A 26461-nucleotide genomic window follows, 5' to 3' on the forward strand; every position below is an offset into this window, starting at 1 on the left:
ATATCTAAGGCAATATTTTCATTGAGACAACCAATATTAAAAATTAACTTTTGACAGTCGTTGGGTCCATATTCTGTTCTGATCCTACATCATTTAACTCCTAATAAGTAATAATGTACAGTAGAACCAACCAAAAATAGACTTTTGTTTGAAGAAAAAACGAGCTGCTTTATTTTCTTCCTGCAGCTTTAAGTGTTGCCATCATGGCCGCCGCCCATCCATTAGTACAAAATTAGGTTGAGCTGATGCCTCACTGCAGAGAGTTTATAAATAGGGTTTGGAGTCTGCCCTTCACTCCTGGATAAGGTGCAGCTTAACAATGAGCCCTACAGACAGTTTTAGGTAAGTTGTTCTGTTTAATTGCAGCTTTTTGACTTGTGTTTATTTTAATATGTGTTTTTGAAGTGTATGACCTTTACCTCTTGTGCCCTTTACTCTGCAGGCTGTGTGTGCTTTGTTTGTGGCTGCTGCTTGGTTATGTCAATTGTAAGAATACCCAGAGAGGTATGTATGCATTTTTAACAGCCATTAGGGATTTATATACAATTATTTTTACACTCTCTTTCTGTGTTTTGTTTTAATAGGTTATGTCCAGTCAGGACAGGCTCCAGTGGGTGTGACAACAGAGAATATAACAGATGGAGTGGTTACAATGGCAACATGTACCCTGCAGAAGATCACACCACAGCCTCTCAATCCTCACTAATCCAAATCCATCATCCGGTTATTCCTGAAATTCAAAAAAGCAAAGTTCCAGAAATCCAAATCAGCCATTTAAACCCTGGCTTAGCCTTAGTAACTCGAAGACATATTATTTGGTGTTCAAGCGCTTTGGAAACAAGGCATTCACTTCCCCTGATAGAACACTCAGCAGGTAAACCCTGATTCGGAGTTCTCTGCAGGTGTAGAGCAGCGTCCACCCCGTGCCTCTCACACCACATTGAAATCAACAGGAAGTTTTCCAGCTGCTCCAGTAGACAGAGCACCTGTAGACTTTGGACCAAACGACAGAAGGGTCCCGGTCTACTCATACAGCAGTAATGCACGTTCAAGTATTCAAACCTTTAAGCCTAATCTGAAGTCTATGTCACAAAAGATTCACGTAAACCCCACTGGGTCCAACGTTTCCCCCACAAGCTTGAATCATGGCAGAATAACCTTTCGACCTATCAATAAAGGACATTTTCCTGGCAGCAATCCAGCAGGAAAGGTTGAGACACGGATATCTTCTCCATCATGGAGTCCCAGGGTCTATATGTCAAAAGGATACACCCATGTGCACCACATTAAGCCTAGTCTTGACAAAACATGGCTCCAAGCTTCTGCAGGTAGAAGGACTCAGGATAGATGGGGTCTACCACCAACAGAGAGAGCAGATATCCCCGTCCATGGAGGGAAATTCAGACCTTTCCAACACGTTTTACAAACGATGATCTCCCTGCTTGGACCAATTCATTAGACATTCAGACATTTCCACAGACAACCCAGCCCCCCCAGTTTGATTTCCACAGGTAATGCAACAGCTGTTCCTCCTGTTACTGGGGAGTGGAGCACCAAGACGCAGTGGCGGTTCTAGACCAATTTGACTGGGGGGGGCCACTGGGGGGCCAGTTATTTTCTGAGGGGGGCACAATAAATGCAGGACGAAAAAGAGAACTAGACAGTATGAAGTAATTGCGCATAAGAAAACAATGCAATACAGTTATTGGTATTTTTTTCAGTACACTTATTTATTTCAGATATATCTTATAGTTATTACTGTTAGTTTCAGCTTAAGTTATAGTACAATTGTTGCACTAACACCATATCATATTTATATAAAAATAAAGGCAATGAACAGTTACATCTCTACTTTACATCTACAATTACACGGATACAATAGTTTAACTCACCTTCAATTATCGTGGTAGTCTCTCGAAACGTAGGTTTCAATCAGTCTTTCTTGGATGCAACAGCCTCTGATGATCCGAGATGAAAAGTGTTTGTTTTTCACGCGCTTTACCGGACCATGGATGTATAATAAGAAAATGATACAGCGTGGGAGGCGGGGGCCTCATTCATTCCTATGAGAGTTGCTCATTAGCGCATGATGATAAAATGGCCCAACTTTTGAGAGAGTGAAACGTCACAGATGACCCGTCTTTCCTGAGAAGTACCCGTATGTGCGCTCATAGCGCATGCGCAACTTTAACCAAAATGCTCGTTCACATCAAGCACGTCAATTTGCGTACACGTAACAGCCCCGCACGTTCATGACAGCATGGTGTGACGACCCCTCCCCCCTTCTGCCTGGCTGTGCTCCCTGCCTTGCTGTCCTCTGGCAGGTACTGGGAGTGTTGTCCTGTTTGTGCCCGCCCATCTAGAGGCGGAGCCACAAGAAGGTATAAAGGTTGCCCAACTGCAAGGATCACTCTCTGATTCAGATCCTGGCATGCTGCAGCAACCGCAGCCTACAGCCTGTGTTAGGTTTGATGCACCCTCCAACATGATACAACACCCTTCCACACGCTACAACACCCTTCCACACACCCACACACTGCTCACACTACTGACAGTCTGATTCTTCCATACACTATTCATCAGAGCTGTTCTTCTATAACCTGTTAAATAAACATATATTTGGCATTTAACTCTGTGTGGCCTCCCTATTTGTTCCAGCCTTTGGAAGGTTGTAACAAGTGGGGGCTCGTCCGGGATAATTTTCGGTGCTGGATAAAGGACATGGTGACCTATTTCAGTCAGGGAGTGTTCACACCGCTGGTTGGTTGACTCTGAGTTTTGTAGGGGAAAATAGGTCAGGTTGATCTTACTCTGTCTAAGTAACTGGTCTTACTCACAGTTGTGTTTCTGTCCAAGGCAAGCTATGTTTTCCGGTATTGCCGTTTTGTGTTAAAGGCTGTCAAATGTTTGGAACCCTTATTCCTGTTAGGTATAAGCAATGAGAGACACAAGTTGTCTCCATTGAACCTTTTTTTGTTTGTTATTTTTGTGTAGTAAGTGGCTAGAGCATTTGCTCGGGTGCACTCCATGACTGCCTAGGTGATTTTCAATTGCTGAGAATTAACCGGGTCACTGGGCTTTTGTGCTTAAAATCCTACCACAATTCTACATGAAGACTAGGGTTGAGTGAGTCAGTAAGCATTTGGTAAGGCAGTTAGCCAGAGGAGTGGGGTCTCCATATGTAAAACTGTCTTTCACTATCAGTACTGCTGGAAAAACCTTGCCTTGGTCGGTAAACAGTTAAATGGCTTCTATTGAAGATTTTGTTGAGTCCCCAAATGAGGATTTGTTGCGTACTTATAAAAAAGATCAGCTTTTGAGAGTGGCTGACCATTACGGTCTTGAACTTCCCAAAAAGTTGAATAAAGAGGAGTTGTTGGTAGAAATAAAGGCACAGTTAGTGGAAAAAAGTGTTTTGTCTGTCTTTCTGGGGCCTACCTCCCAACAGTCAATTGAGTCAGGTAACGTTTCAGGTATGGGTCCAGTCCTGTCTGGACTTGGAGTTGGACTGTCATTTAAAGAACAGAAGGAGCTTCTAATGCTACACTTGGAACGTGATGTGGAGATAGAAAAGTTGAGACAAAATGCCCGTCTTCAGGAAGCAGAGATCGTTCAGGTTAGACAAAAACTAGACTTGGAGCGCTATAGATTGGAGCTGATGAGTGAAGGTAAGCTTCCATCTGAGACCAGGAGAGCTGCAGAGACCGTAGGTCAGGTTCCTACAAATCAAGCATTTGATATTGCTGTTAATTTGAGGATAGTTCCGAGGTTCAACGAAAAGGACCCAGACATTTTCTTTGTGTTATTTGAGCGTCTAGCAGAGGCACGAGACTGGTCTGATGTTGAGCGCACCCTTCTGCTTCAGTGTGTCTTCACTGGAAGGCCCAGGAGGCTTTCGCTGCCATGACTGCTGAAGACAGTAGCAATTACCAGTTGGTGAAAGCTGCTGTACTTCAGGCATTTGAGTTAGTACCTGAAGCATATCGACAGCGCTTTAGGTTACTCAGAAAAGAGAAGCAGTCACATATGGAGTTTGCTCGTGATTTAACCACTAGTTTCAACCGTTGGTGTGTTTCCTCACAGGTAAAAACTCTGGAAGATCTGCAGGAGCTTATCTTGCTTGAGCAATTCAAAGGTACCTTGCCTGACCGTGTTGTTACCTACATTAATGAGCAGAAAGTAAACCTAGTTTCAGAGGCAGCCAAGCTGGCAGATGAGTTTACTCTGACCCATAAGGTGTTTTTTGGCGACAGCCGTGGTCGTGGAGATGCGGGATACAAAGAGAGTAGTGCAGGTGCTCACTTCAGTAAAGGTGTTTCAGAAGGAAAAGATAAGTTTCCAGTTAGGATTGACCGTGGGAGTCGGGGTAAGTTTGACCTCAATCGTGTCTGTAATTACTGTTTTAATAAAGGACACTGGAGAAACGATTGTCCTGAGTGGAAGAGAAAGTCCAGGCCTGGGGCTGTGTCGGCAAAAGCGTCTGGGGCTGTGGCATCGTTACGTGCAGTGGAAAGTGCCATTGCGGCTGTGCGGAAACACACTCAGTCCTCTTTATCTGAGTCGGTAATTCAGGCTCCTGTCAGTGAGCATGAGGAGATAGACCCTGGGTATAAAGCTTTTGTGTCTGATGGTTTTGTTTCACTGGTCGGGAGTAAAGAGAAGGTACCGGTAAATATATTAAGGGACTCAGGGGCGTTGGACTCGTTTATTGTTGGTTCTGTGTTACCTTTCTCTCCTAAAACAGACACCGGTTCCAGTGTTGAGGTCCGGGGGATGGGATTAACCGCCCCTAGAACCGCCCCTGCCAAGACGGCTTTGACCTTGCAGACAGAGGGCCGTGATGCAGAGCTCACACCTCAAGCATCAAACCCTGAGGGCCAGTCTGAAAGCAAAGCAGAAGTTGGATCTCCCTCTGAACAAAATTAGACCGTTACAGTCTTTCCCCCAAAGCTGCAACCAGAAGATGAAGAAACAAAAGCTCCTAGTACTGTCTCAGGTCTTCAAAACGAAAAAGAATTGAGTTTGAATTGACTTGCCAGATGCTGATTTGACAAACATCAGCAAGCCTTGTGGTAAAACTGAAGTATTATTTACAATATATTTTTTGCATCTGTTTGCAAAAATTTAAATTCCAAAGTTCCAGGGCGGTGACATGGTTATATAATCCCCCATCCAGATTTGACACATACCGGAAGTTCTGCAGCTTGTCCAGGAAAGCTGCGAACTGACTGCTAATAAAGAACATTGATGCTTTACTTTTTTCCTTCAGTTTCTTTCTTTACATAAATGCTCTTTATTACACCTGAAATATAATCTAACATAAACCGTTTTTAGGTGAGCTCTGCCAGTTTGGAGTAATATGTTTTTGAAATTATAATTATTGTAATCACCACAAATCTATTTCAACTTGCAAAATGTATAACATATATTTTCCAAATGTTTCTGTCTGCACCATTTTCACTTAATTTTAGGAAGTGTAAACTCCTATTTGTCAGCTATATAATTTATTAACACCCTATTTCAAAAGAACAAAGTATCTGAGCGTCTTCAAATAATAATATTGTACCTATTGAGCTACATTTAGAACCAGTATTGTCAAATTAAACTATGCATTTTTCTTTATCAAACTATTAATGGGCCCTCTAAATTATTTGTCTAGTTAGACATTAGTGGCTGTGGGTGAGAACAGTGGCGCCAGCAGGGGGGGGCCATGGCCACCCTGATATATTTGTTGGCCCCCCCACCACACACACACCGCCTCGCCAGTTATGGATACGTAGTAGTTTATCTGATATTTAACAACAAATACACAGCCAGCGAGTCGCTTGATTTGAGCTTCCAACGCTCATACTGCAGCCCCTCCCTCTCCCTCTGCTACCAGGGTAACACTCTGATACTCGCACGCACCACTCTGATACTCCCACGCACCACTCTGAGATTCGCACAGACAGCAGCAGGTTGCAGCAAAACGTTTCTTTCTACTGACTGAGGATCTGATTTGACAAAAATTCACCAGACTTCTAGAAGGTAAGTCGTATACGTTCGTTGCCTGTTAAGCCCAAGCGGCAAACTCTGGGGAACAGCCGGGAAGCCAATACGGAAGTGCCACACACTTCAGTTCATATATTGGCCGATAGGCGATGGCTGCAGACAGGAGCAATTTCCTTAGACCCCCATGTTAAAATGCCCAACTTTACAGCAGAAAAAAACATGTTTCTGTCCCTGGCTCCATACATTTTTATTATCGATATAGTTAGATTCCACCTTCATGATTATGGATCTGTGAGTGAATTGTTTTCTAACACGACCCTTTTATTTATATTAGGTCTTAAAGTTTGGGCATAAATTAGGGCGTGGTCACATTGAGTGACGGCTCTGTCAAGTGCCTGCCGCTGTTAGCTTCTCGTCTCTCTGCTAGCTGCTCCATGAAGCTAGCTACAGGGACTCTGCCTACTCAGCTCATCCAGGAAACACAACTTGTAGCCGGCCGTGGTTGTTTGTTCTTCATGCTTATATATCGGACTATTGTGACTCGCTCTGCGGTTAAAACAGACGGTGCATGAATGCGGTAAGTAAAATTCGAGTGCTTTATTTATGTGTTAATGATTTTAATCAGCTACGTAATGAATGGTAAGGCTTGAGTTAGCATGTAAGCTAGTGGTAGCTACATCGGTGCTAACGATGCTAATCGTAGCCTCCAAGTTAAAATCATAGACTGTATATATAAAGGTTAAAACGAAATAGACAAGTGTTAAGCGTTAAGTGGGATAATACTGTTGAACAAACGGCTTCTGTTTGAGGTTATAAAATAAGGTTACATCCTTGTAACTTAGAGATATTTTATTATGTAGGTAGAACTGTATGCATCTAAGGTTAATTTAAATTGGCTATGCTCAAGTATGTAGACAAGCTAATGTCGAAGTAGTGTCGTGAAATCAACCTCACAATAAGATGTGTGTATATTACAATTATTAATGTCATATTTCAAGATGATTACTTAGATATTACAATATGGTTGATTGAGCTGGAGTTCATTATCGAGCTTACAGGTTAACGTCACAGTCATCTGAAGAATGAACCCAAACCTTATTGTTTTTATTAATTGCATTACCAAATGGGTATCAAATAAACAGTAAGCATTGGTAACACAACTTCCAAAGTTACAGTAAAATAAAAAGGACTCGGACAATACACAATCCAACATGTTCAACAGAAGAGAATCAGTTATATTGTTTGTACACATGGTACTTTACATATATATGTTTGTTTAAGGTGTCCAGGTGATGCAGACAGGCTGGACCAGAGAGTGAGAGACAGAACTGGACTCCTCACAGCAGTGAACTTCAGCTCAGGTACAAAGACTCTTTTTTCATACTGTACAAAGAATCAAGAAAGATATTGGTTTAAATGAATGAAGTATTGACTTGAATACACTGATATACATTCCAATAAACAATACTAAATACTAGATCACCTACACATCAGTTAAGTTGAGGGTTTTTTCCATGCAAAAAGTTACATTTAGATATTTAGCAATATGACTTTGTCAGCTCTTTAATTTAATGTATTGAAGGCAAAGATATTTAACACAGTGAGAACTGCTACTATTTATCTCTCAATATTGTCTGTAAAAACGTGGTAAAAGTTATTCTTTCAGTGAGACAACAGAGCAAGCTTCTACAGTTGTACTACGTTTTGTAACATATATTTCAATGTTGATGAACTTCATACTGTTCATTCATAATCTGATTGTCTGTGTAGCTCACTGTTAAAATAAAAAAAAAACATTACAATTACAAAATAATTATATCTACAGCCCCTAAACACACAAACACACCGCTTTCATAAATAACACACTTGTTCTGCAATAATATGTTTTATGTTTCCTGTCATTTTTGTTAGGAAAGGACATGCCTGAAAGACACGACATTTTCTCCTTCTCTGAGGGTCAAGAAGAACAAGAGGATCATTAAAGGCTGATGTTATGAGATTTTAAGACCAGTATAGGACATTCACTAAGAAACTACTTTTATTGTAAAAACAGTCAGCTGATTGAATGCAGCTATTTCCACATCTACACTCCATCCGCTGATTATTTCTATTTGCCTCACTTTATGAGCTTCACATCACTTGTGCCTTGTACCGCGGAGTTTGCAACGTCACAAATAAATGGGGCCAATCTTCAGTCAGATGTGAATGTGTAATCTAACATTTTCAGTAAGAATAATGGACAAAAGGAATGCAAATACAAATACAATTTATTGAAATGTGAACCAAAAGTTAATCAAATGTTTTAAATAAAAAGCACATATGGACAGAAGGTGTAAACCTATTAAATGTATAAGTAAACACATTTAGTCAAATAAAGTGACAGACTAGGCCTGTGCAGTTGGTATCAGCTTTGCCCAGCATGGGCTCCTCCATCAGCCCTGGTCCTCCTCGCAGAGGAAAGACCCTCAGTCCTCTCCAAACCAACAGACAGGACGTCCATCACAGAGGTTTCTCCCTGAAGTCTCTGCAGCCCTCTGGACACCACGCTGTCTCAATCCGTCCACACTGAATATGAGAGGGGGAAAATGAAAATAATAAATGCTTTAAACAATAAGAAACATAAAGTTGACTGTTGAGTTGCTCAGTTTTTTTAGATTGTCAATACTATTACTGTATAACTAATATCTCAGGTTAAGAGGCACATTCAAATAAAGATTGGTCTTTAAATACATTTTGTCTTTTGAATTGTTTGTCTAAAGTCAAGGATCTAGAACTGGTACTTAGTTTGGTTATTATGCTGTTTGGAGGAGGCCTCACAGGTAAGAGCACTAACTAGCTAACATCACATGTACCTTAGCTTGACTTAAATGTATAGTTAAGTGATATCAAAATATAAATAACTAATGTCATGCAAACATTAATATATGCTTGATTCCAGTGTTGAATTTAGCACAATTGCATACAAACGTTAAGGGGTTTTAAGATTCTGAAGTATTATGCTAAAAACTCAATAACTTAGATTATTATTTATAGTTTTGCTGAATAGTTTCAAGGCCGCTTACCTTAGAAACGTAAAATGCGACGGCAGCGTGCAGATGGGGAGCATGTTAGCTTAGCTTGGTAGCTTCAGCTAGCTCTGGAACTTCCAGCTCGGTGGCAGCAAGTCCCGCCTCGGCTCCGCCTCTTTGCCCTTATTTGGAGAAGGCGGGAGTTGAACTCTGACGTCACTGTTGAGCCGTTAGTGGCCGACTCTGCCTACTAAGGGCTTCACGGCAACTCTGCAGAATCCTATGGGTGACGTCACGGACCCTACGTCCATTTATATATACAGTCTATGGTTAAGCCCCACAACACTTTAGGCTTTAGTGTGTTAGCTTTAGGTAGCAAAATACGGAGATATGCTTACCTTTAGCTGTTATTCTGATCAAAATGTGTGTTCAATGGCATTAAAACGAGAAAAACGCTGGAAGACCTGGAAAACAGGCTCGGGGGTCAGTAAAGGCTGGCTTGACTTCAGGTATAATTCGTCTGTAAACACACTTTGGCGGCTATCCTAGTTAGCGTTAGTTTAGCTTGCTAAGCTAACGTTAGCTGATGTCGGTATGCTGGGCTGGTGTAATGTGTAGGCTACTATTAATCACTGCTGTGTGTAATGTCAATTTGCAGAAAATGAAGAGAAAGTCAACAGACATCTCTTCTTATTTTAAGAAGAAGATGAGTAAAGGAGAGACAGAGCTGGCAGGGGAGCAGCAGCATAGGGCTAGTGAGGAGATGGCCGTATGCTAGAAAGTACACGTGGAACTCTGTTTTGTAAAAGTGAAACTAAAACCTAAGTAGGCCTACAGTTTTATTAATGTGATTGTGACCTTTGTAATAATTTAAGTCTTCTACACACTTTAGGTCTGCAGCTCCTTCAAAATGAAACGAGAATCTATGCAGTTTTTCCTCTTCTGTGTTCTGAGGTTATGAGCCGACCATTAGTCAAGTTTGTTTTCCTAATGTTCTGTATGTTAATTAAAAAAAAGGGTAACCAGTTTGTTTATAAAGTATAAATATACATTTTCAAAACAAATGGAATACAAGCTATATGTATTACTCTCACCACAGTGGACTAATCTAAAAAAAATTGAAATATGTCTCGTCACTTATTTTCTGTCTAATACTAAAAGGTGGTGTTTTGTATCATTTATAATGTTTTGAATTTGCTATAAAGGTCAATAATAGATGGTGTTTTTGTGTTCAATCACAGTATGCATTTACCATTTTATACCCCTTGTGTTTTTGAGTCCTGTTGAAATAAAATAGTCATGTTTTAAAACTTGATTCAATAAAGTCATGTCAATCATCTTTGATCCCAGTGTGACACAAACAGCTTTGTTCTAAAACTATTTATAACCTAGAGACATAATATAACTGAAGAACATGTTGTGTTGCTGTTGTGTATTGTATGTGTTGAGAATGCTGAACATTTTGTGCCTTACAATAAAGGAACTTATTTAAATTAAGCTGTATTTGTCTTTTTAAAAGGAAAGAACAACTAGCATATAAAAAACAAAACAATAAATCACCAACACATGTACACATAACACAAAACAAGGTTCTTTTAAATGTTGTTTGAAGTAAAATGTTAACTATCCGTATTATATTCACTTCAGATGAATAGTATCAGGAAATGTAAAATAAGAAACCAAAGTATATCAGTAGGTGATTCTCTTTGCCATTGTTTTCATCTAGTCTATACTTTTACAACAATTACATTCTTGGTTTTGGTGGGCCACCCCAAGATTTTCAGTGGCCCCATTTGGCCACCCCTATGAAACATTTCTGGAGGCGCCACTGGGTGAGAAGTCAACAACACAAAGATTATGTATCTGGAATTTTGAATATGTCACAATAAACCCCGTTGATCTGTATGAGTGTGAGGCTGCAGTCGAATAGTCCATTTAGCTGGAACCTTCCTAACCGAGTGAAATGACCCGGAAGTCCCTCAGTGGCAGCCATGATAAGTGCCATTCGAATTCTCTAGAATGATAGGAAAGGAGGTTTCAAACTTCCTTTATAACCTCCTTTAGCTTAGGAACCACTGGACCTCCCTAACCGAAAGGAGAGGAGAAAATGCTGCCCCACAATGCCTTGCAGCCGCAGCATTTGACGTCACTCAACAGTCGGCCGTTCACGGACACAAACGATTATGACGGAGAAATTATATCATGAAAGTTACGGTGCTTATTAAGCATTTTAAAACGTATGTGGTAAGTTGCCAAAGTGCTTTGTTTTGAACGTTCATCAGTATTATAATAAAAAAGAGAAATATGAACGTTAGTTTTTACTGAAATGATCAAATAAAGTCAACATTTCACTGAGCTGTGTGGGGTTTGTTCAACTTTTAAAAGATGTTTGAATGGTGATATACACAGTGATAGGTGTTAAATACTACACGTTTATAATAAATACATTTGTATTGATTTTAAGATATTTTCATAGTTCATACAATCATACGTATTGGGATCATTTGTATTAATGTGGACCGGAGGGAGAGGGTGATGAGCAGAAGTTTCACTTTTTTATTTCAATTCCAACTTTGGTCATGAAGAATATGTTTCTCTGTTGTTCATAAAGCATAAAGCAACAGCATCAGAGCACGGTGCAGAGTCTCTAGATGAGTCCGTCGTTCTTATTAAACATCCATGTTGTAGTCCGCTGTATAGAAAACTGTAGTTTCCATAGTTTCCCCACAGCAGCAGACGCACACAATGACGTCCGCTGGCGCATCATAAACACGTCGGATAGTGAAAGTGCATTCGGATTCTCTAAAGTACCGCAGTCTCTTCTCCTAAATCCTTTTGAATTTTCCTATCCACTATCCCTTAACCCCGTGATGTTTCACTCAGAGGTCAAGGAATAGGAGATAGGGTTAGAATTTAGGAGCTGATTTTTAAACTATCCGAACGCAACCTGGGTGTAGACCAAGCGGCAAACTCTGGGGAAGAGCCGGGAAGCCAATACGGAAGTGCCACACACTGCAGTTCATATATTGGCCGATAGGCGATGGCTGCAGAAAGGAGCAATTTCCATAGACCCCCATGTTAAAATGCCCAACTTTATAGCGGAAAAAAACATGTTTCTCTCCCTGGCTCCATACATTTTATTATCGATATAGTTAGATTCCACCTTCATGATTATGGATCTGTGAGTGAATTGTTTTCTAACGCGACCCTTTTATTTATATTAGGTCTTAAAGTTTGTGCATGCATTAGGGCGTGGTCACTTTGATTGACAGATACGTGCCTCACTGTCAGCTAACAGCAACTTGTCCACTCTGCTAGGCTACAACGTTAGTTAGTCATAGTACTGTACTTGACCCTTTAGCTTTAGCCGTGTTCGTGGTGATATACCAGACAATTAAGATGTCGTGCTGTGCGCTTGAATGTACTAACAGAACTTCCAAGAAGTCTACTCACAGCTTTTTTCGGTGAGTAAAATGATAATATTATACATGTTAACCCCGTTAGCAGGTGTTTGTGTGCTTGTTAGCTTAGCTTGTTATGTAGCTAGCTAAGGACGTAACCCTTTATGCATGTGTATATATATATACAGTTTAGTTTATGATTCAGCCTTGGGTAAGACTTTTATAGTCTATGGCTATGACGCCCATAATGCTAAATGGGAGCAAATGTTAAAAGGGGACCCAATTATCCCAGTGGTGGCCGCTGGAGTCCGCCGCCGAAGCTATCCGGAGCCGTAGCTCACCCTTTGCGGCTCCGTTAGCTTCGGCCAGCAGCGGAGCCCGGCGTTATAACTGAGATCAAGGAATGCAGCGAAACGCGGACTTGGTTCGCCTGCAGCCCGCTATAGTATTAGCTAAAGAAATTATGTTGAACAAGGCTTATTAAGCTGAACATCGCCACAATTGTTCTGCTATGTATCGGTACTTATTTTATTTTATTAACGTGTGAATGACAAGCATTAAGAATAACAACAAATAGCTATTTATCTTGCATATTGTCTCGTTTGATTATGAATGTAACGTTTATATAGTGGAACTACACTGTTTTATCAAAACCAAAGTGCCACGCAGTAACTTGGTAGGCCCATGCATGTATTTCAGCAGGAAATGTGCAACCTAGATTACATTTACCAACACAGACTATATAGAACTATTTGTAAAAGTTGTTCATGCGTTACTAAGTGAATATGGCATTAACCCTCCTGTTGTCTTTGGGTCGGTTTTCATGTATTTTTGAATAAAGGTTTCCTTTCGGTGATCCAGACAGGCTGGACCAGTGGGTGCTGAACATCCGGAGGAATACATGGACCCCCAACGTTTCTTCTCGCCTGTGCAGTGCACACTTTGAGAGTCATCCCTTCAGCACGGACTCATGGGTACAGATCCTTTTTTTAAAACAAAATAACTTGGTTCCATTTGTGAGTGTAAATTGTTGTTACTAATTAAATACATGTTATACATTATACAATGCTAAATAATTGCTATGGCACAGCTTGCACATCAGTGATGAGTAATGTTCTTTTTATTAAAGGCCAAATTAAGATTTTGCCAGTTAAGTAAAGAAAAATAGAAATCGATTTGTTTGCAAACCATCACATTTCTCTTCAATTTATGCAAAGACTCTTTATCATAGATAGAGAATTGCCATTTCCCCCACATACTCTATGTTAAAAACAGATGAATTATATTACCTTTTTTTTTACATTATTTTAATAGCAACATTCATTCATCTGTTGTCATCTTATAACTTATTTATCTTAACAGCTATCACTGTAAAAAAAAAAAGATTTAATTTAATTTGACTATACAATATTTATCTTTACATTCTGTTCTTGCATATGTCTTATTATATTTACGTGTATATAGATTTCTGCCTGCACTAATTTATTATTCTTAATTTAATTTTGAATTTCTTTTATTGTTTTATGTCTTATATAACTGTTGCATTGTTGGAGGAGCTCGGGACAGATGATTTGCATTGCCATTCCCACACTGTAGCCTATGTGCTATGACATAAATCCTTTGAATCTGAATCTTGGAAACACGTAATTGTTGAATGGATTAACTGCATAGTTAACATGTTGGCCCTCTATTGTCTTTTATAATGCACACTTACATTTAAAACAACATTATTCAAAAGAAAGTTGAATATCTACAGACCTCAAAAAGTTATTTTATGTCCATCCATCCATCCATCTTCTCCCGCTTATCCGTGGTCGGGTCGCGGGGGCAGCAGTTCCAGCAGAGAGCCCCAAACTTTCTTTTCCCTGGCGACATCAACCAGCTCTGACTGGGGGATCCCAAGGCGCTCCCAGGCCAGCGAAGAGATATAATCCCTCCACCTGGTCCTAGGTCTACCCCTTGGTCTCTTCCCAGCTGGACGTGCCTGGAACACCTCCCTAGGGAGGCGCCCAGGTGGCATCCTAACTAGGTGCCCGAACCACCTCAACTGGCTTCTTTCGACGCGAAGGAGGAGCGGCTCAACTCCGAGTCCCTCCCTGATGACCGAACTTCTCACCTTATCTCTAAGGGAGACACCAGCCACCCGGCGGAGGAAACCCATCTCGGCCGCTTGTATCCGCGATCTCGTTCTTTCGGTCATGACCCATCCTTCATGACCATAGGTGAGGGTAGGAACGAAAATGGCCCGGTAGACAGAGAGCTTTGCCTTCCGGCTCAGCTCCCTTTTCGTCACAACGGTGCGGTAAAGCGACTGCAATACCGCTCCCGCTGCTCCGATTCTCCGGCCCATCTCACGCTCCATTGATCCCTCACTCGAGAACAAGACCCCGAGATACTTGAACTCCTTCACTTGGGGTAAGGACTCATTCCCTACTTGGAGTGGACAGTCCATCGGTTTCCTGCTGAGAACCATGGCCTCAGATTTGGAGGTGCTGATCCTCATCCCAGCCGCTTCACACTCGGTTGCGAACCGATCCAGTGAGTGCTGAAGGTCGCAGACCGATGAAGCCATCAGAACCACATCATCTGCAAAAAGCAGTGGTGCAATCCTTAGTCCACCGAACTGCAGACCCCCCCCCCCACGACTACGCCTCGAAATCCGATCCATGTATATTACAAACAGGATTGGTGACAAAGCGCAGCCCTGGCGGAGGCCAACCCTCACCGGAAATGGGTCCGACTTACTGCCGAGGACCCGGACACAGCTCTCGCTTTGGGAGTACAGAGATTGGATGGCCCTGAGTAGAGACCCCCTCACCCCATACTCCCGCAGCACCTCCCACAGTAACTCCCTGGGAACCCGGTCATACGCCTTCTCCAAGTCTACAAAACACATGTAGACCGGATAAGCGTACTCCCAGGCCCCCTCCAGGATCCTTGCGAGAGTTATTTTATGTGTTTTTGTTTATTATTTTTATTAGGGAAGGAGATGCCTGAAAAACACTGCAGTGCCCACCATTTTCTATTTCACCAATGGCAAAGAACAACAGCCTGGAAGGAAAAGCAGGGTGAGTAACAATGACGAGGTAAGTGACACTCCTAGTTCGACTGTTGACAGCAAGGAGGAGGTTGCAGATGTCGACCATGGTAGTGGTGAAAACAGTCTTGCTGCTGATCAGAGCAATATCATTATGATACAAGGCACGCCTGAAGAAGCCTTTGTTGTTCCACATGTGGAGCATAATGACATTCCAACAGTCAATGCTTGTGAGGAGGGTGTTGGTTTGGGGAGCAGCAGCCAACAAACAAAACAAATTGGAAAACACACAGACTCCGCCTCTGTTCACTCTTACACTTGGGCTTTAAACTAAGACGGGTCATACTGAATAGTTTGTGCACACATTTCTAACATGTGATCTTTCTTTCATGTAGGACGCTTGAGGGAAGTTGCAACGCCTCGGCCAATGGGATGTCTTCTCCACGTGAAAGAGATTGAAGGCATCATTTATAACTTGAGACAATTTTCCAAAAGTTATGACTTGTATTGGCTTAGATAGTAATGGATTACATCGAACACGAATCAAGATCGTATAGAAAAAAATGAAAGTGTAATCCTTAGTTACATAGGAAGAGATGTAATCGGATTAGTTTTACTTTTTTTAATAATAGGGAAACTCAGGATTACAATCTTATTCAAAACCTAAAAAGAGCATATAGTGGTTGTTGTAAAATGATCAAATGGTATCTCTTCTCTGGAAGCCGTACTGTTCTGAATCTCTACACCTACTGCCTGAATCTGCTTTATGGTATTATATTATACATTTTAAGTAAAAAAATCATATTCATATTTCTTCTCTCCTGTGTTTATTTGCATTACATTTGATATTGAAGTAATCCAAAACAAAAAGAAAGTTATCACGTTACATTACTTTTATATCTTGATACTCACATGAAGTTACTGGTTGTGTTTTTGGCAAGTAGCCCTCCCAAGCCTGTGCATAAGTTATATCATTTTAATTACTGATACAGTTGTTGCACATCTTTAATTTATTTTGTAGTGTACTTAAAGGGATAGTGGAAATTGAACCCCAAATAGTTTCGTTTTAACTTATATACAAACATAATTACGTACCAAAACAATCACACCTGATTAAAAAAATATAATAATTGCCTTACGCATGTTAGAAGCACTTTATTGCAGCTTCCCCGAACTTTTTTAGAAACGAAATGATCGAGTCAGCCAAACCGGAAGTGAGGAAAACTCAGGAAGACGAAACAACAAACCATGGCGTCTATGCACAATGAACGTGGAAGGGCAAATATACCAGACAAAGAAGAAGGATTGTACGAGGTATCCAGTGATGATAGCGAGTCAGAAACATCCTCTCGGCTTTCCTGCGAAAATGTAGTTTTAGGAACTGAATCTGAATCCGGTTCAGTAAGCGACGATGGTGAGAATATTGAGCCAGACGATGGACCATTACGTCCTTATTTGTTCGAGCCCGAGGTGATGGAGTTAGTTCACGGCATGGGCAATGGCGAGGATGACCAGGACCAGGCGCCAGATGATGCACCCCTACGCACAAATAATCTTGACTGGTAGGTCCCTAAGCATAGCTCACGCTAGGCGCTATATTATATATTGCAAAAGTTGGCATGCATGCACTGTAGGCCTATGGCTATGCCCGAGGATGACTGCATGTAGGGTACATTTCATAACATACCAGGGTCAGGTTCACATAAATTATCTTGTCACATTTATTATTGTATATGTAACAGCCTTATGGGCATTAATTACATGAATACATTTAAATGAATTGTATACTAGCATGATATACAGCTAGAGCCAATCGGTCTTTTGACGTAGTAGGGTCCTAATCCTAGGCTAGCCAGGCTGCCTGTCAAGTGTAGGCTGTACTCACAGTACTGTTAGTCTATCATGTCTATATGATGACTGTAGTGTACACATTCGACACTGTGTACCGGATTATCGGATGACGAGGCCTCCGGTCGCCTAATCGACAGGCAATAAATGGCGTTGTACACAATGGTACAGGCTAATGATGCATTAAATCAGCCAGAAAACATAATAAAATACTCGTGCCTCGTCCAATGTTTGTGCCCGTCTTCCTTTGTTTTCGTCATCACCCGAAGATTCCCGAAGTATTTCGTTTCATTGAGAGGGCGTGGTCGGGAGCAGTTAAATTGAAAATAAAATGAAACTAGGCGCATGAAATAAAAAAAAATTGTTTATTATGCTTATTTTTAATAAAAATACATAAGTTAAACCCAAAATTCGCGGATTTCCACTATGCCTTTAAGTCATACAATGATTCGAAACCTTTACTTTTCATAAAATGCAAGATGTAACTTTCAATGTGGCTTGTGTATTTATCACATTTTCAATGTAAATAGATCTGATTAAATAAAGAGTAAAAGCACAATCTTAAATGTTGACAGTTATCATTTTCCTATGCTTATTGTTAATGTAGTGGTGTTATGAACAAAATGTTGTCCTAAAGGAAATTAAGATGTTTTTTATTTGTTGACAAAAGATTTAAAGTAGATGCTCACAACATGTGGGAACATTTATAGAGAAAAAATGTTCTATTGTAAAACAAATATTTATCTGCATACTGAACAATTTAGAAACTCTCTAAAAGGTATTATCTTCTGTGACGTTACGACCCTGTAGGGATTGTGGGTGTTGCACTTCATAATTACATTCTATGGTAGGCTTATGACATTGATGCCAACATACATGGGACTAGGGGAGACCTTCCTGTTGTTTGCATTGTCACTGACAAATGACAGTGTAGTATTCATTGTCAAGATTTTGTGTTTTTAAACTTGGGACTCTTTTCAGACTGCTCCGGCTTGGGAAAAGATTTGAGCCTTAATGTGTAATGTTTTCTGTATTGTATGGTAAGCTTATCCTTTCATTTGATAGTCCCATTTGGATGTGATAGCTAACATTTTCAGTAAGCAGTAGACAAAAGAAGTGAAAATATGAATGTAATTTATTTTCAATATTTACATAAATACATAATTATTTTAACAAATAAAATAACAAAAAACATCATAACAAATACAAAATAAAAGGTTTGACAGACAGCCATGCCCAGCATGGGCCTGGAGAGCTGCAGAGTCCATTGGGGGTAAGAGGGGGGGGTGGGATGTGGGGAAGAGGAAGAGCAGCCATGTTAACAGTGTTATGGCTACAGATGTAATATCTAACTCAACATTAGCCATGACAGTCTGGGCTTAGCAAGGGCCTTAGAATACATACTCTAAAGGCCAAATCCAAAAACAGTGATACTGACATTTTAGCAGTTCACAGTCTTTGGAGGTGGTCTTTCAGGCAATTGGCTAGTGACTTTACAAAAAATATCATTTCCCCTAGGGGTGAAATTAACTTCATCTCGCAAAAACAGCCCAGGACTGTCATGTCTAATGTTGGAGTGGTCAACAATGGCACCATTTAGGCTATGAACAAAAGTAGCCATAACACTGTTAACAAACTTCCGGGCCTTGTCCATTTTGACAGGATTTGCACCAGCCCTCCACCGGCGCCTCTGGTTCATCTGGGAGAGCATGATCTTCATGCCAGGGTGCCGATGGTGAAGCTGGTGCAGGTCCTCCTTCATCTGGTTCAGCAACTGAACACTGGGCACATCCCCCAAGTCATTGCCGCCACAGTGGATGAGGAGGACATCCGGGACTTCTCTTCCTCGCAGGGAGTAGGAAAAGAAAGGGAGGACACCTCTCCAGCGCAGTCCACCCCAACCGAACCAGCACACCCTCAGGTCGAGGCCAAGGTTGCTGCCGATGGTCTCTGTAGCTCTCTGGGCTCCACGCCGGACATAGCTGTCTCCGATTATCCATACAGTCACTATGGGAGGAAAATAAATGAGAGCAACAAATGCTTCAGATCATGAGGAATATCAAATCAATTATAAAGGGTTTCTCATTTTGTTCCTTTGACAATAACATGCAAAATAACTATGAAATCACACCTGTATGGTTAAAAGTAACAAGAGAGCAAAACCTCAAAAAACAGATTAACAGCACACAGTTTATATATATATATTTATATACTGTGTGCTGTTTATCTACAATTGTGCACACATGTATATGTATAGTATGTTTGTGTGTAATGTCAACCATCTGAAGTCATGTAAAGTAAGCCAGGACCATCAACTTACAGGTTGTGCAGTTTGGCGTGGAGGAGGTTGCCATCTTCATTTTTCTTAATGCTGAAATAAATAAAAATGGTTTAATCAATATAAAAGCACCTTTCTTTTTCTACAGTCATATTTCATTAATCACATTTAATTCACGCAACACTGGCCATATCTCTGCTAGTTTACAAAGTTTAGTTACAAATGACATTTATATTTGAAAAACGGTGAAGCACTTAAAAAACAATTGTATTGTGTAGGTTCAAGAACATTTAAATCAAAAGAACAAGTTTTGTAAAGTTACAGGGTATCTTACCTTCAGAATATGCCGGGAACGAGGAGCAGTGACCGCAAGCTGTGTTGTTAGCATAGGTTGTTAGCTTAATACTGAATAGAGCATGTTAGCTTAGCTTCTTAGCCTGAGCTAGGTCTGGAACGTCACGCTCGGTGGCAGCAGGTCCCGCCCTGTCCCACCTCGGCTCCGCCTCAGCACCGCCTCTTTGCCCTTATTTGGAGCAGGCGGGAGAAGGCGGGAGTTAGACTCTGACGTCGCTGTCGAGCCGTTAGTGGCCGACTCCGCCTACTAAGGGCTTCACGGCAACTCTGCAGAATCCTATGGGTGACGTCACGGACCCTACGTCCATTTATATATACAGTCTATGGTGTAGACCGGTGTAGACAGAGGTATCATCATCATTGCTGTGTCATGAATTAAACTCTGGCGACATCTTGTGGTGTTTATTTAGATGTGTACGCTCTTCTTCTCTTCAGCATATATGCCAGTCTATGGCCCGGCCCCTTTCTTTACGTCACCAAACGTGACCAGGAAGTCCACTGAAACCAAAGCGACATCATGGCAGAATACACAAACCCACGTGAGTTTGGTAAATAGCCAATTTTAACCCCAAAAACGATAGCTGTTAAACATATAAACCCTTTTTTTGGCTGACGTTTAATTTTAAAACGTATATAGTGGAATAACTGTGAATTTAGTTACGTCAAACGTTAAATTATATACCTTTTCCCTAGCTGCAACGTTGATGCTAATGTCTGAGGAGACTAGCTTACTAAAACATAGCGAAAAGTTACCGTGTGCATGCAGCTGTAATGAGGTTTTATTTCTATAAAATGTGACGGGGTTGCAGACGAGATGCCCGAGCTCTCTGACGGTGAGGATGAAGACATTGAGGATGAGCAGCTGTGGCAGTGTATGGATGAAGATGACAGTGAGCCAACTAAAGTCACCTGTCTGTTCTGTGACAGGTGAGATGACTTTCAGCTAATCTTACAGAACATCTTTACTGTCAGACTTCTCTTTCACTGGTTGTGTCTATTTACCGAAACCTCAAACACATAATAAGTTACTTTGGTTTTTAGTCTGCACAGCCAAATGTCATTACTGTTTAGTACCTGTTTTAAAACCATAGGACTGTGATATAGAGTGCTTTGCTTTTACACCTGCAAGAAAAGATGCATGTTGCATTTTAGTTAAGGTCAAAGTCCTTAAAAAATTACATTTTTACAAACGAAACCAAAGGAGTCAAACAAAAGTTACTAAAAAAGATAACTTGTTGATTGAACACGCGGTTTTTTTTTTTAACTTGATTTTTTAACACAAATTGACAAGCAATGATGATATAGCGGTTGTGTTGTATGTAATGTGACAGTGTTACATTACAGCTGTGAAAAACATAACATACAATACAACAACAACACAAACAGCTTGGTCATACATGTCATACAAAACACATAATCTCCCTTTTCAGGTCAGAATAAAAATCAAAGATAATAAAAAAATGTATTACATTTTTATTTTAAATGTAAAATTGTATTTGTTCTTATTTGTCTTATTCGAACTTTAAAATTCAACTCAATGAAATGACTAAGTACACAGAGCAGTAACATGCAAAGCAGTTTAACTAGCTTTTAACCTATTAAACAGGGGAAATATGTGATTACTGTTGATGTGCTTTAATGGGTTATATACATGGCTTTATTGCAATCAGTTCTAAGATTGCTTTCTGAGACGTTTTTACAGTCAGCTAATTCGATTTATTAGTAATTAAGCCTTTTAAAACACATGCTAAAGTCCCTTACCAGCTATCATAAAATGGTTTGTTGGCTTTTACACCACAAATGAGGCGATCCAACTGTTTTGTATTCATACAATTCAGGGTGTAATTCTATGCTTTACTGGTTGTGATCCAGTCAATTCTCTACACAGCAAAGTAATACATCTCAGGATCCGTTACGACGTTTGAAGATGAACGCATGGAAGTTTACTGTATACATTTAATTAAACATATTTCCTCACTTGGTATGTTTTAGGTTGCTGAGCTCCGTGCCGGCCACCCTGCAGCACTGCGTTGTTGAGCACCAGCTCAACCTGGTGGACGTGATGAGAAAACACAGTAAGCAGGCACTAATGCTTTCTGTGTCAGAGGAATATTCGGTTTTTAAAAGATGTCTCACTTTTTTGTTTTCCCTCATTAGATCTAGATGACTATGGTTACATAAAAATGATCAACTTCATACGGTCAACAGTAAGTACAATCTGTCACAAGATTTAATGTTCACACTATATTGTTAAATTGATATATTGTTTGGTTTTTCCTTGATGTTTGCGACTTTTGTTTTTACCTTGTGTTCACTGAGCATAGAAATTGCTAACGTTTCGATCCAAAAAACATCACAAAGTATGCACTGAAAAATAGCTAACTCAATGAAATATATATTTAAAAAAAGTGCAATAGGACTGATGGATCTTTGTCTACAGAAATGTGATGCAGCCTGTCTAGCAGGGCTGCCCGACGGTCCTTTACCCTGGGAGAGTGAAGACTTCCTGCGGCCAGTAATCCAGGACGACCCCCTCCTGCAGATAGGTACGGAACTGCTTTCGTTTGATTGAACTCAGTTATAATCTCAATAGATATGTCCGTCTCATTAGACAATATTTGCAAAAGTTTATTAGATTTTCAAAACTACTTATGAAACTGTCTTGTAAGGTTCTCACCAAGGCATAACACATTCACATTTAGCAGTTGCTCAGCAGTGGTCCGTAGGAAAGAGTTGAAACATGTTCAGTAAGTGCCATTGAATATAAAATACATAATTTTCCAAGTATAAATTGTAGAAATGTGAATAACGATGCACATTTTTGTATCTCAATATCTACTTAAAGACATCCCTGGTGTTGGGCTAGGTTGTGCACACATACAGTCACAAAAGTAGTTGCAGTGTGCGAAAAAGTACACGTCCCACCGTCCGGGACGTGTTATTTACAATATCGGACAAGTAGATCTTTCAATTGACTTGTCCGGCGGACAAGTGATGCTTTTCGGCCTGATTTATTAACAAATTATTGATACATTCAGTTTACAAAAGGCAGAACTCATTCGCAAATTGTACGTGTCCGCCATTGTTCGTTTAGAAATGTTATTTCGGTTCTGCTTGTCGATTCCTAAGGAAATGCATCTCGCCGCTTTCTGTACAGTTAGACGGGGGCGGGAACAAATAACAATTGTCCGGTACCGGGATTAATAAGAGTTGTGAGGACAGGAGGCGAGGCTGAGCCCCGCGGACCGCAGCTCTCTCTCTCTATGCTCCGTATCAGCTGATCGCTGCGCGGTGCAGCTCAGCGTCTCTCTCTCTCTCTCTTTCTACACACAGCGGATCCGCTGCCCGTTTAACAGCCTAATCTTTGTCAAACTTTCTTATGTTCTTTCTCTAACACATAATGAAGGTTATTAAGCGTTTTAACTCCTATGTTGTTAATATTGATGCCATTTCCTTTATGAAGTAAAGCAGCCTCTCTGTCTGTGTCCTCGCGCTGTCCTCACATCCCCGGACCCCCAGACTCGGAGGAGCACAGGGATGTCAGTATTGTTTATGAAGCAGGGTATAGAAAGTACATTATTGAAATGAAAATACTATTTATTTACTTTTACAAACAGTGAGCAGCTGGGCAGCTGCAGCATGTGTATTGCAGGCAGGGCCGCCCCTGGCCAACTTGGGGCCCCAAGTGACATTGTGAGATGAGGCCCCCCCCCCCCGCAACCGACAGGAGTGAACTTTTTTTCTTTTCTTCTCGAAACAAAGTAGGCTAATATAATAATATAAATATAATTCCTGTTTATTATTATTATTATCAACACTTTTTTATGCAGTGAGGTAAATGGTTGTGCATGTATGTCGTTCAGTATGCGTTTACAGGTGAATACGTCTGCATTTCCTGCCAAATACTATTCTCAAAAAGATTAAAATATAATTAATGCAAATAAACAACTTCTATTAATAATAGCGGCCCTGATTGCAGGACATGTGTAAGCGTGCAAGCGTCTTTGAGTTGTAGAAAAGCGCTAGGCCTCTAGGCTATACATCTAATGTGTCATTATTATTATTATTATTAGGTTATGTCCTATGTGTTGGACATGTGTGGTTGGACTCTGTCTCACAGGCAGGTTGCAGTGTAACATCAAAGGACACTGGGCCAACTGTACATTCTCAAACTGCACCACTTAGAACTAACTAAACAATGCAGAGATTATTTTTATATAATTGTATTCAATAACCGAAAGAAATTAAAAAGTATGAAGTGATTTGTAAATAGGAATACAGATTTGACTTAATGTTTTCATAAATATATTTTTCTCCCAGTTTGTCATGGGACTTATTTACCCTCTCAAAGAACCGGAATCGAGAAACAAAAATAACCGGAATCGAAAAGCAGAACCGGAATCGTTAAAATCCAAACGATACCCAACCCTATGTGTGATACAGTAAAATCTTACCGCTCACTTACGTTAGCGGTGTCGTAAAAACCGTGGGAAAATGTAAAATACGATGGCGAAGAAGAAGATTCCAGTGGCCCCACATTTTTGTTCATTCTGGACAAGTGAAAATGTATTCGGACAAGTAAATTGCCAAACTCACTTGTCCATGGACAAGTACTCTCTAAAAACTTTTTCTCACACTGAGTTGTGGGAAAAAACATTTTTAAAGCGAGAGCTCCACATAATCATTTAGTAGATAACATTTCTCTTGTATAGCTGTTTTTAACCTTTACTGTTAGTGTTATTGTTCCGAAATGATTGAAGGAGCTGGATTTAGTTTTGGGTGTAGGTGCAGAGAGCATTAGTGGAGTTATGGGAGTGATATATATTTTCCTGTTGAGAAAAAGTGTGACTTTTGTACCTTTCTATTGAGCACCGAGCCTGGCTGTAGAATTAAGCCTCTCTGTCTCCTCTGTTGTGCAATCCTCACTGTATGGTTGTAAATGTGCGGAAATGGCAGCTGCAGCAAGAAGCCTTTGCTCTTTGATGATGTTTGTAATTGATATTTGAGCTCAGGCTTTATTAACAACTGGTGACAATCTAAAGCTATAACATCCTTTCAGGAATAAAAACAAACACACAACATCTAATTAATGGACATTTCCTTGGAAAGAGTAATGAGAGTTTTCCCAAAACCACTGGCAGGTTTGAATATTAGATTAAAAAACCAGGTCCTTAAAACCCCTAGGAGTTTGTGCATTTCAAGAAAGAAAATCAAGGCCTTGACAATGGTTAAAAAAAGACACAGATAGACCTAGATCAGCGATACTCAACCCGCGGCTCGCGAGCCGCATGCGGCTCCTTTAAGACTAGTTGCGGCTCTTTTAAGTCCCACTTAAAAAAAAAAACTGTAAAAAACAAAAACATTGTCAGCAGAATTCATCAACATTTCATTATCACTCACAAGTCACACATCAGTCATCACACACATCAGTCTATTAAGCCGCCCCCCCCATCCCTCTGAACAACCAATCACAAATTATTTCAGGTTTCTCGCTCTGATTGCAGGTGCGCGAGATAATTGCTGGGAAAACTAGCTTACTATGCAAAAATGGTAAAGGAATATAGGAAACGAAAATATGAAGAGGAATATCGAACATTTAAAGAGGACTGGGAACTTGAGTTTTTCTTCGTCTCCACCGGTTCGGGAAAATGCATCTGCCTGCTTTGTGACAACGTCGTTTCACAATTTAAAAGGTCCAATTTGCAGCGCCATCACGACACAAAACACCCGAAGTTCAGTACCGACTTTCCGAAAGGTGGAGAGTTGAGGGCGGAAAAGCTGGCGAGACTCAAACGGAACCGAACTGCTCAAAAAAACGTATTCCACACTAATACGAGCGACAGAGCGACAGAGGCATCCTGTGATGATCAGTAAACATGCTGTCTGTTATCTGTTGTTATGGGCAGTCAGCAATGTGTGTTTTGTGGTTGCAGTGAAAATAATAAATCACAGTTATTGCACTGTACATTATGCTTTTCATTCCTTAGTAACATATTACTATTATCCATATTCTCAAATGCATAATGGTTTCAGGGAGGAAAGGAGCGTTTTTGGATTGTGGCTCTTGCAAAAAAAAATTTTTGTCAATGTGGCTCCTGATTAGGACAAGGTTGAGTACCACTGACCTAGATCATTCAAATTTCTTGAATTCATATTGATCAAGAAATACATTTTATTCCAGAAATATTAGTTATTGCTAGATTTACTGTAACAGCACAATTGAGATGTGAACACACATGCAAACCTCTGCATCTTTTTGAAGTTGTGTAAAGTCTGCCAATTCTCATTTAACAATTAATTTCACAATTTTTTTAATGTTGCTCTAATCAACCTTCTCCTGGTCTCAAACTATTTAGTGTTTGATACTTGAATTTGAGAACATTTGCCCTGAGAAAGTCCTTACATTTGATGTTTACGATGTTTGTGCAGCAGCCCTGTGAAATACTCTCGATAAACATGGAGCTCAAAATACACAAAATGTAAACTTTGTCTTCCTGTATTTGAGCTTGTGTTAGTCACTGTATTCAGCCTTTACGCTCTGTGT

General features: G+C 40.4%; 1 protein-coding gene and 1 long non-coding RNA gene across 3 annotated transcripts in view; one reads left to right on the plus strand and one right to left on the minus strand.

Annotated features, from left to right (window-relative positions):
- Positions 1-18508: 18508 nt before the first annotated feature.
- Positions 18509-20123, minus strand: LOC139433115 (uncharacterized). Its single transcript, XR_011642684.1, has 3 exons — positions 19898-20123; positions 19606-19656; positions 18509-19292 (listed from the first exon to the last, which is right to left on the minus strand). It is a non-coding gene; the product is annotated as an uncharacterized lncRNA (long non-coding RNA).
- A 230-nt stretch (positions 20124-20353) lies between these two features.
- prmt3 (protein arginine methyltransferase 3) overlaps positions 20354-26461 on the plus strand; it is an 82723-nt gene continuing 76615 nt past the window's right edge. The window contains exons 1-5 of one of the 2 annotated variants that reach the window (XM_034075134.1): positions 20354-20456; positions 20727-20844; positions 21910-21992; positions 22075-22124; positions 22358-22463. In XM_034075134.1, coding sequence (XP_033931025.1) covers positions 20435-20456; positions 20727-20844; positions 21910-21992; positions 22075-22124; positions 22358-22463 — 379 coding nt within the window. In that variant the 5' untranslated portion in view covers positions 20354-20434. Of the gene's footprint in view, positions 20466-20726; positions 20845-21909; positions 21993-22074; positions 22125-22357; positions 22464-26461 lie in introns of both variants that reach the window. The other variant, XM_034075127.2, reaches the window with a different exon arrangement.

The sequence above is a fragment of the Pseudochaenichthys georgianus genome, chromosome 3, assembly GCF_902827115.2.
Source record: "Pseudochaenichthys georgianus chromosome 3, fPseGeo1.2, whole genome shotgun sequence".
NCBI lineage: Eukaryota > Metazoa > Chordata > Actinopteri > Perciformes > Channichthyidae > Pseudochaenichthys > Pseudochaenichthys georgianus.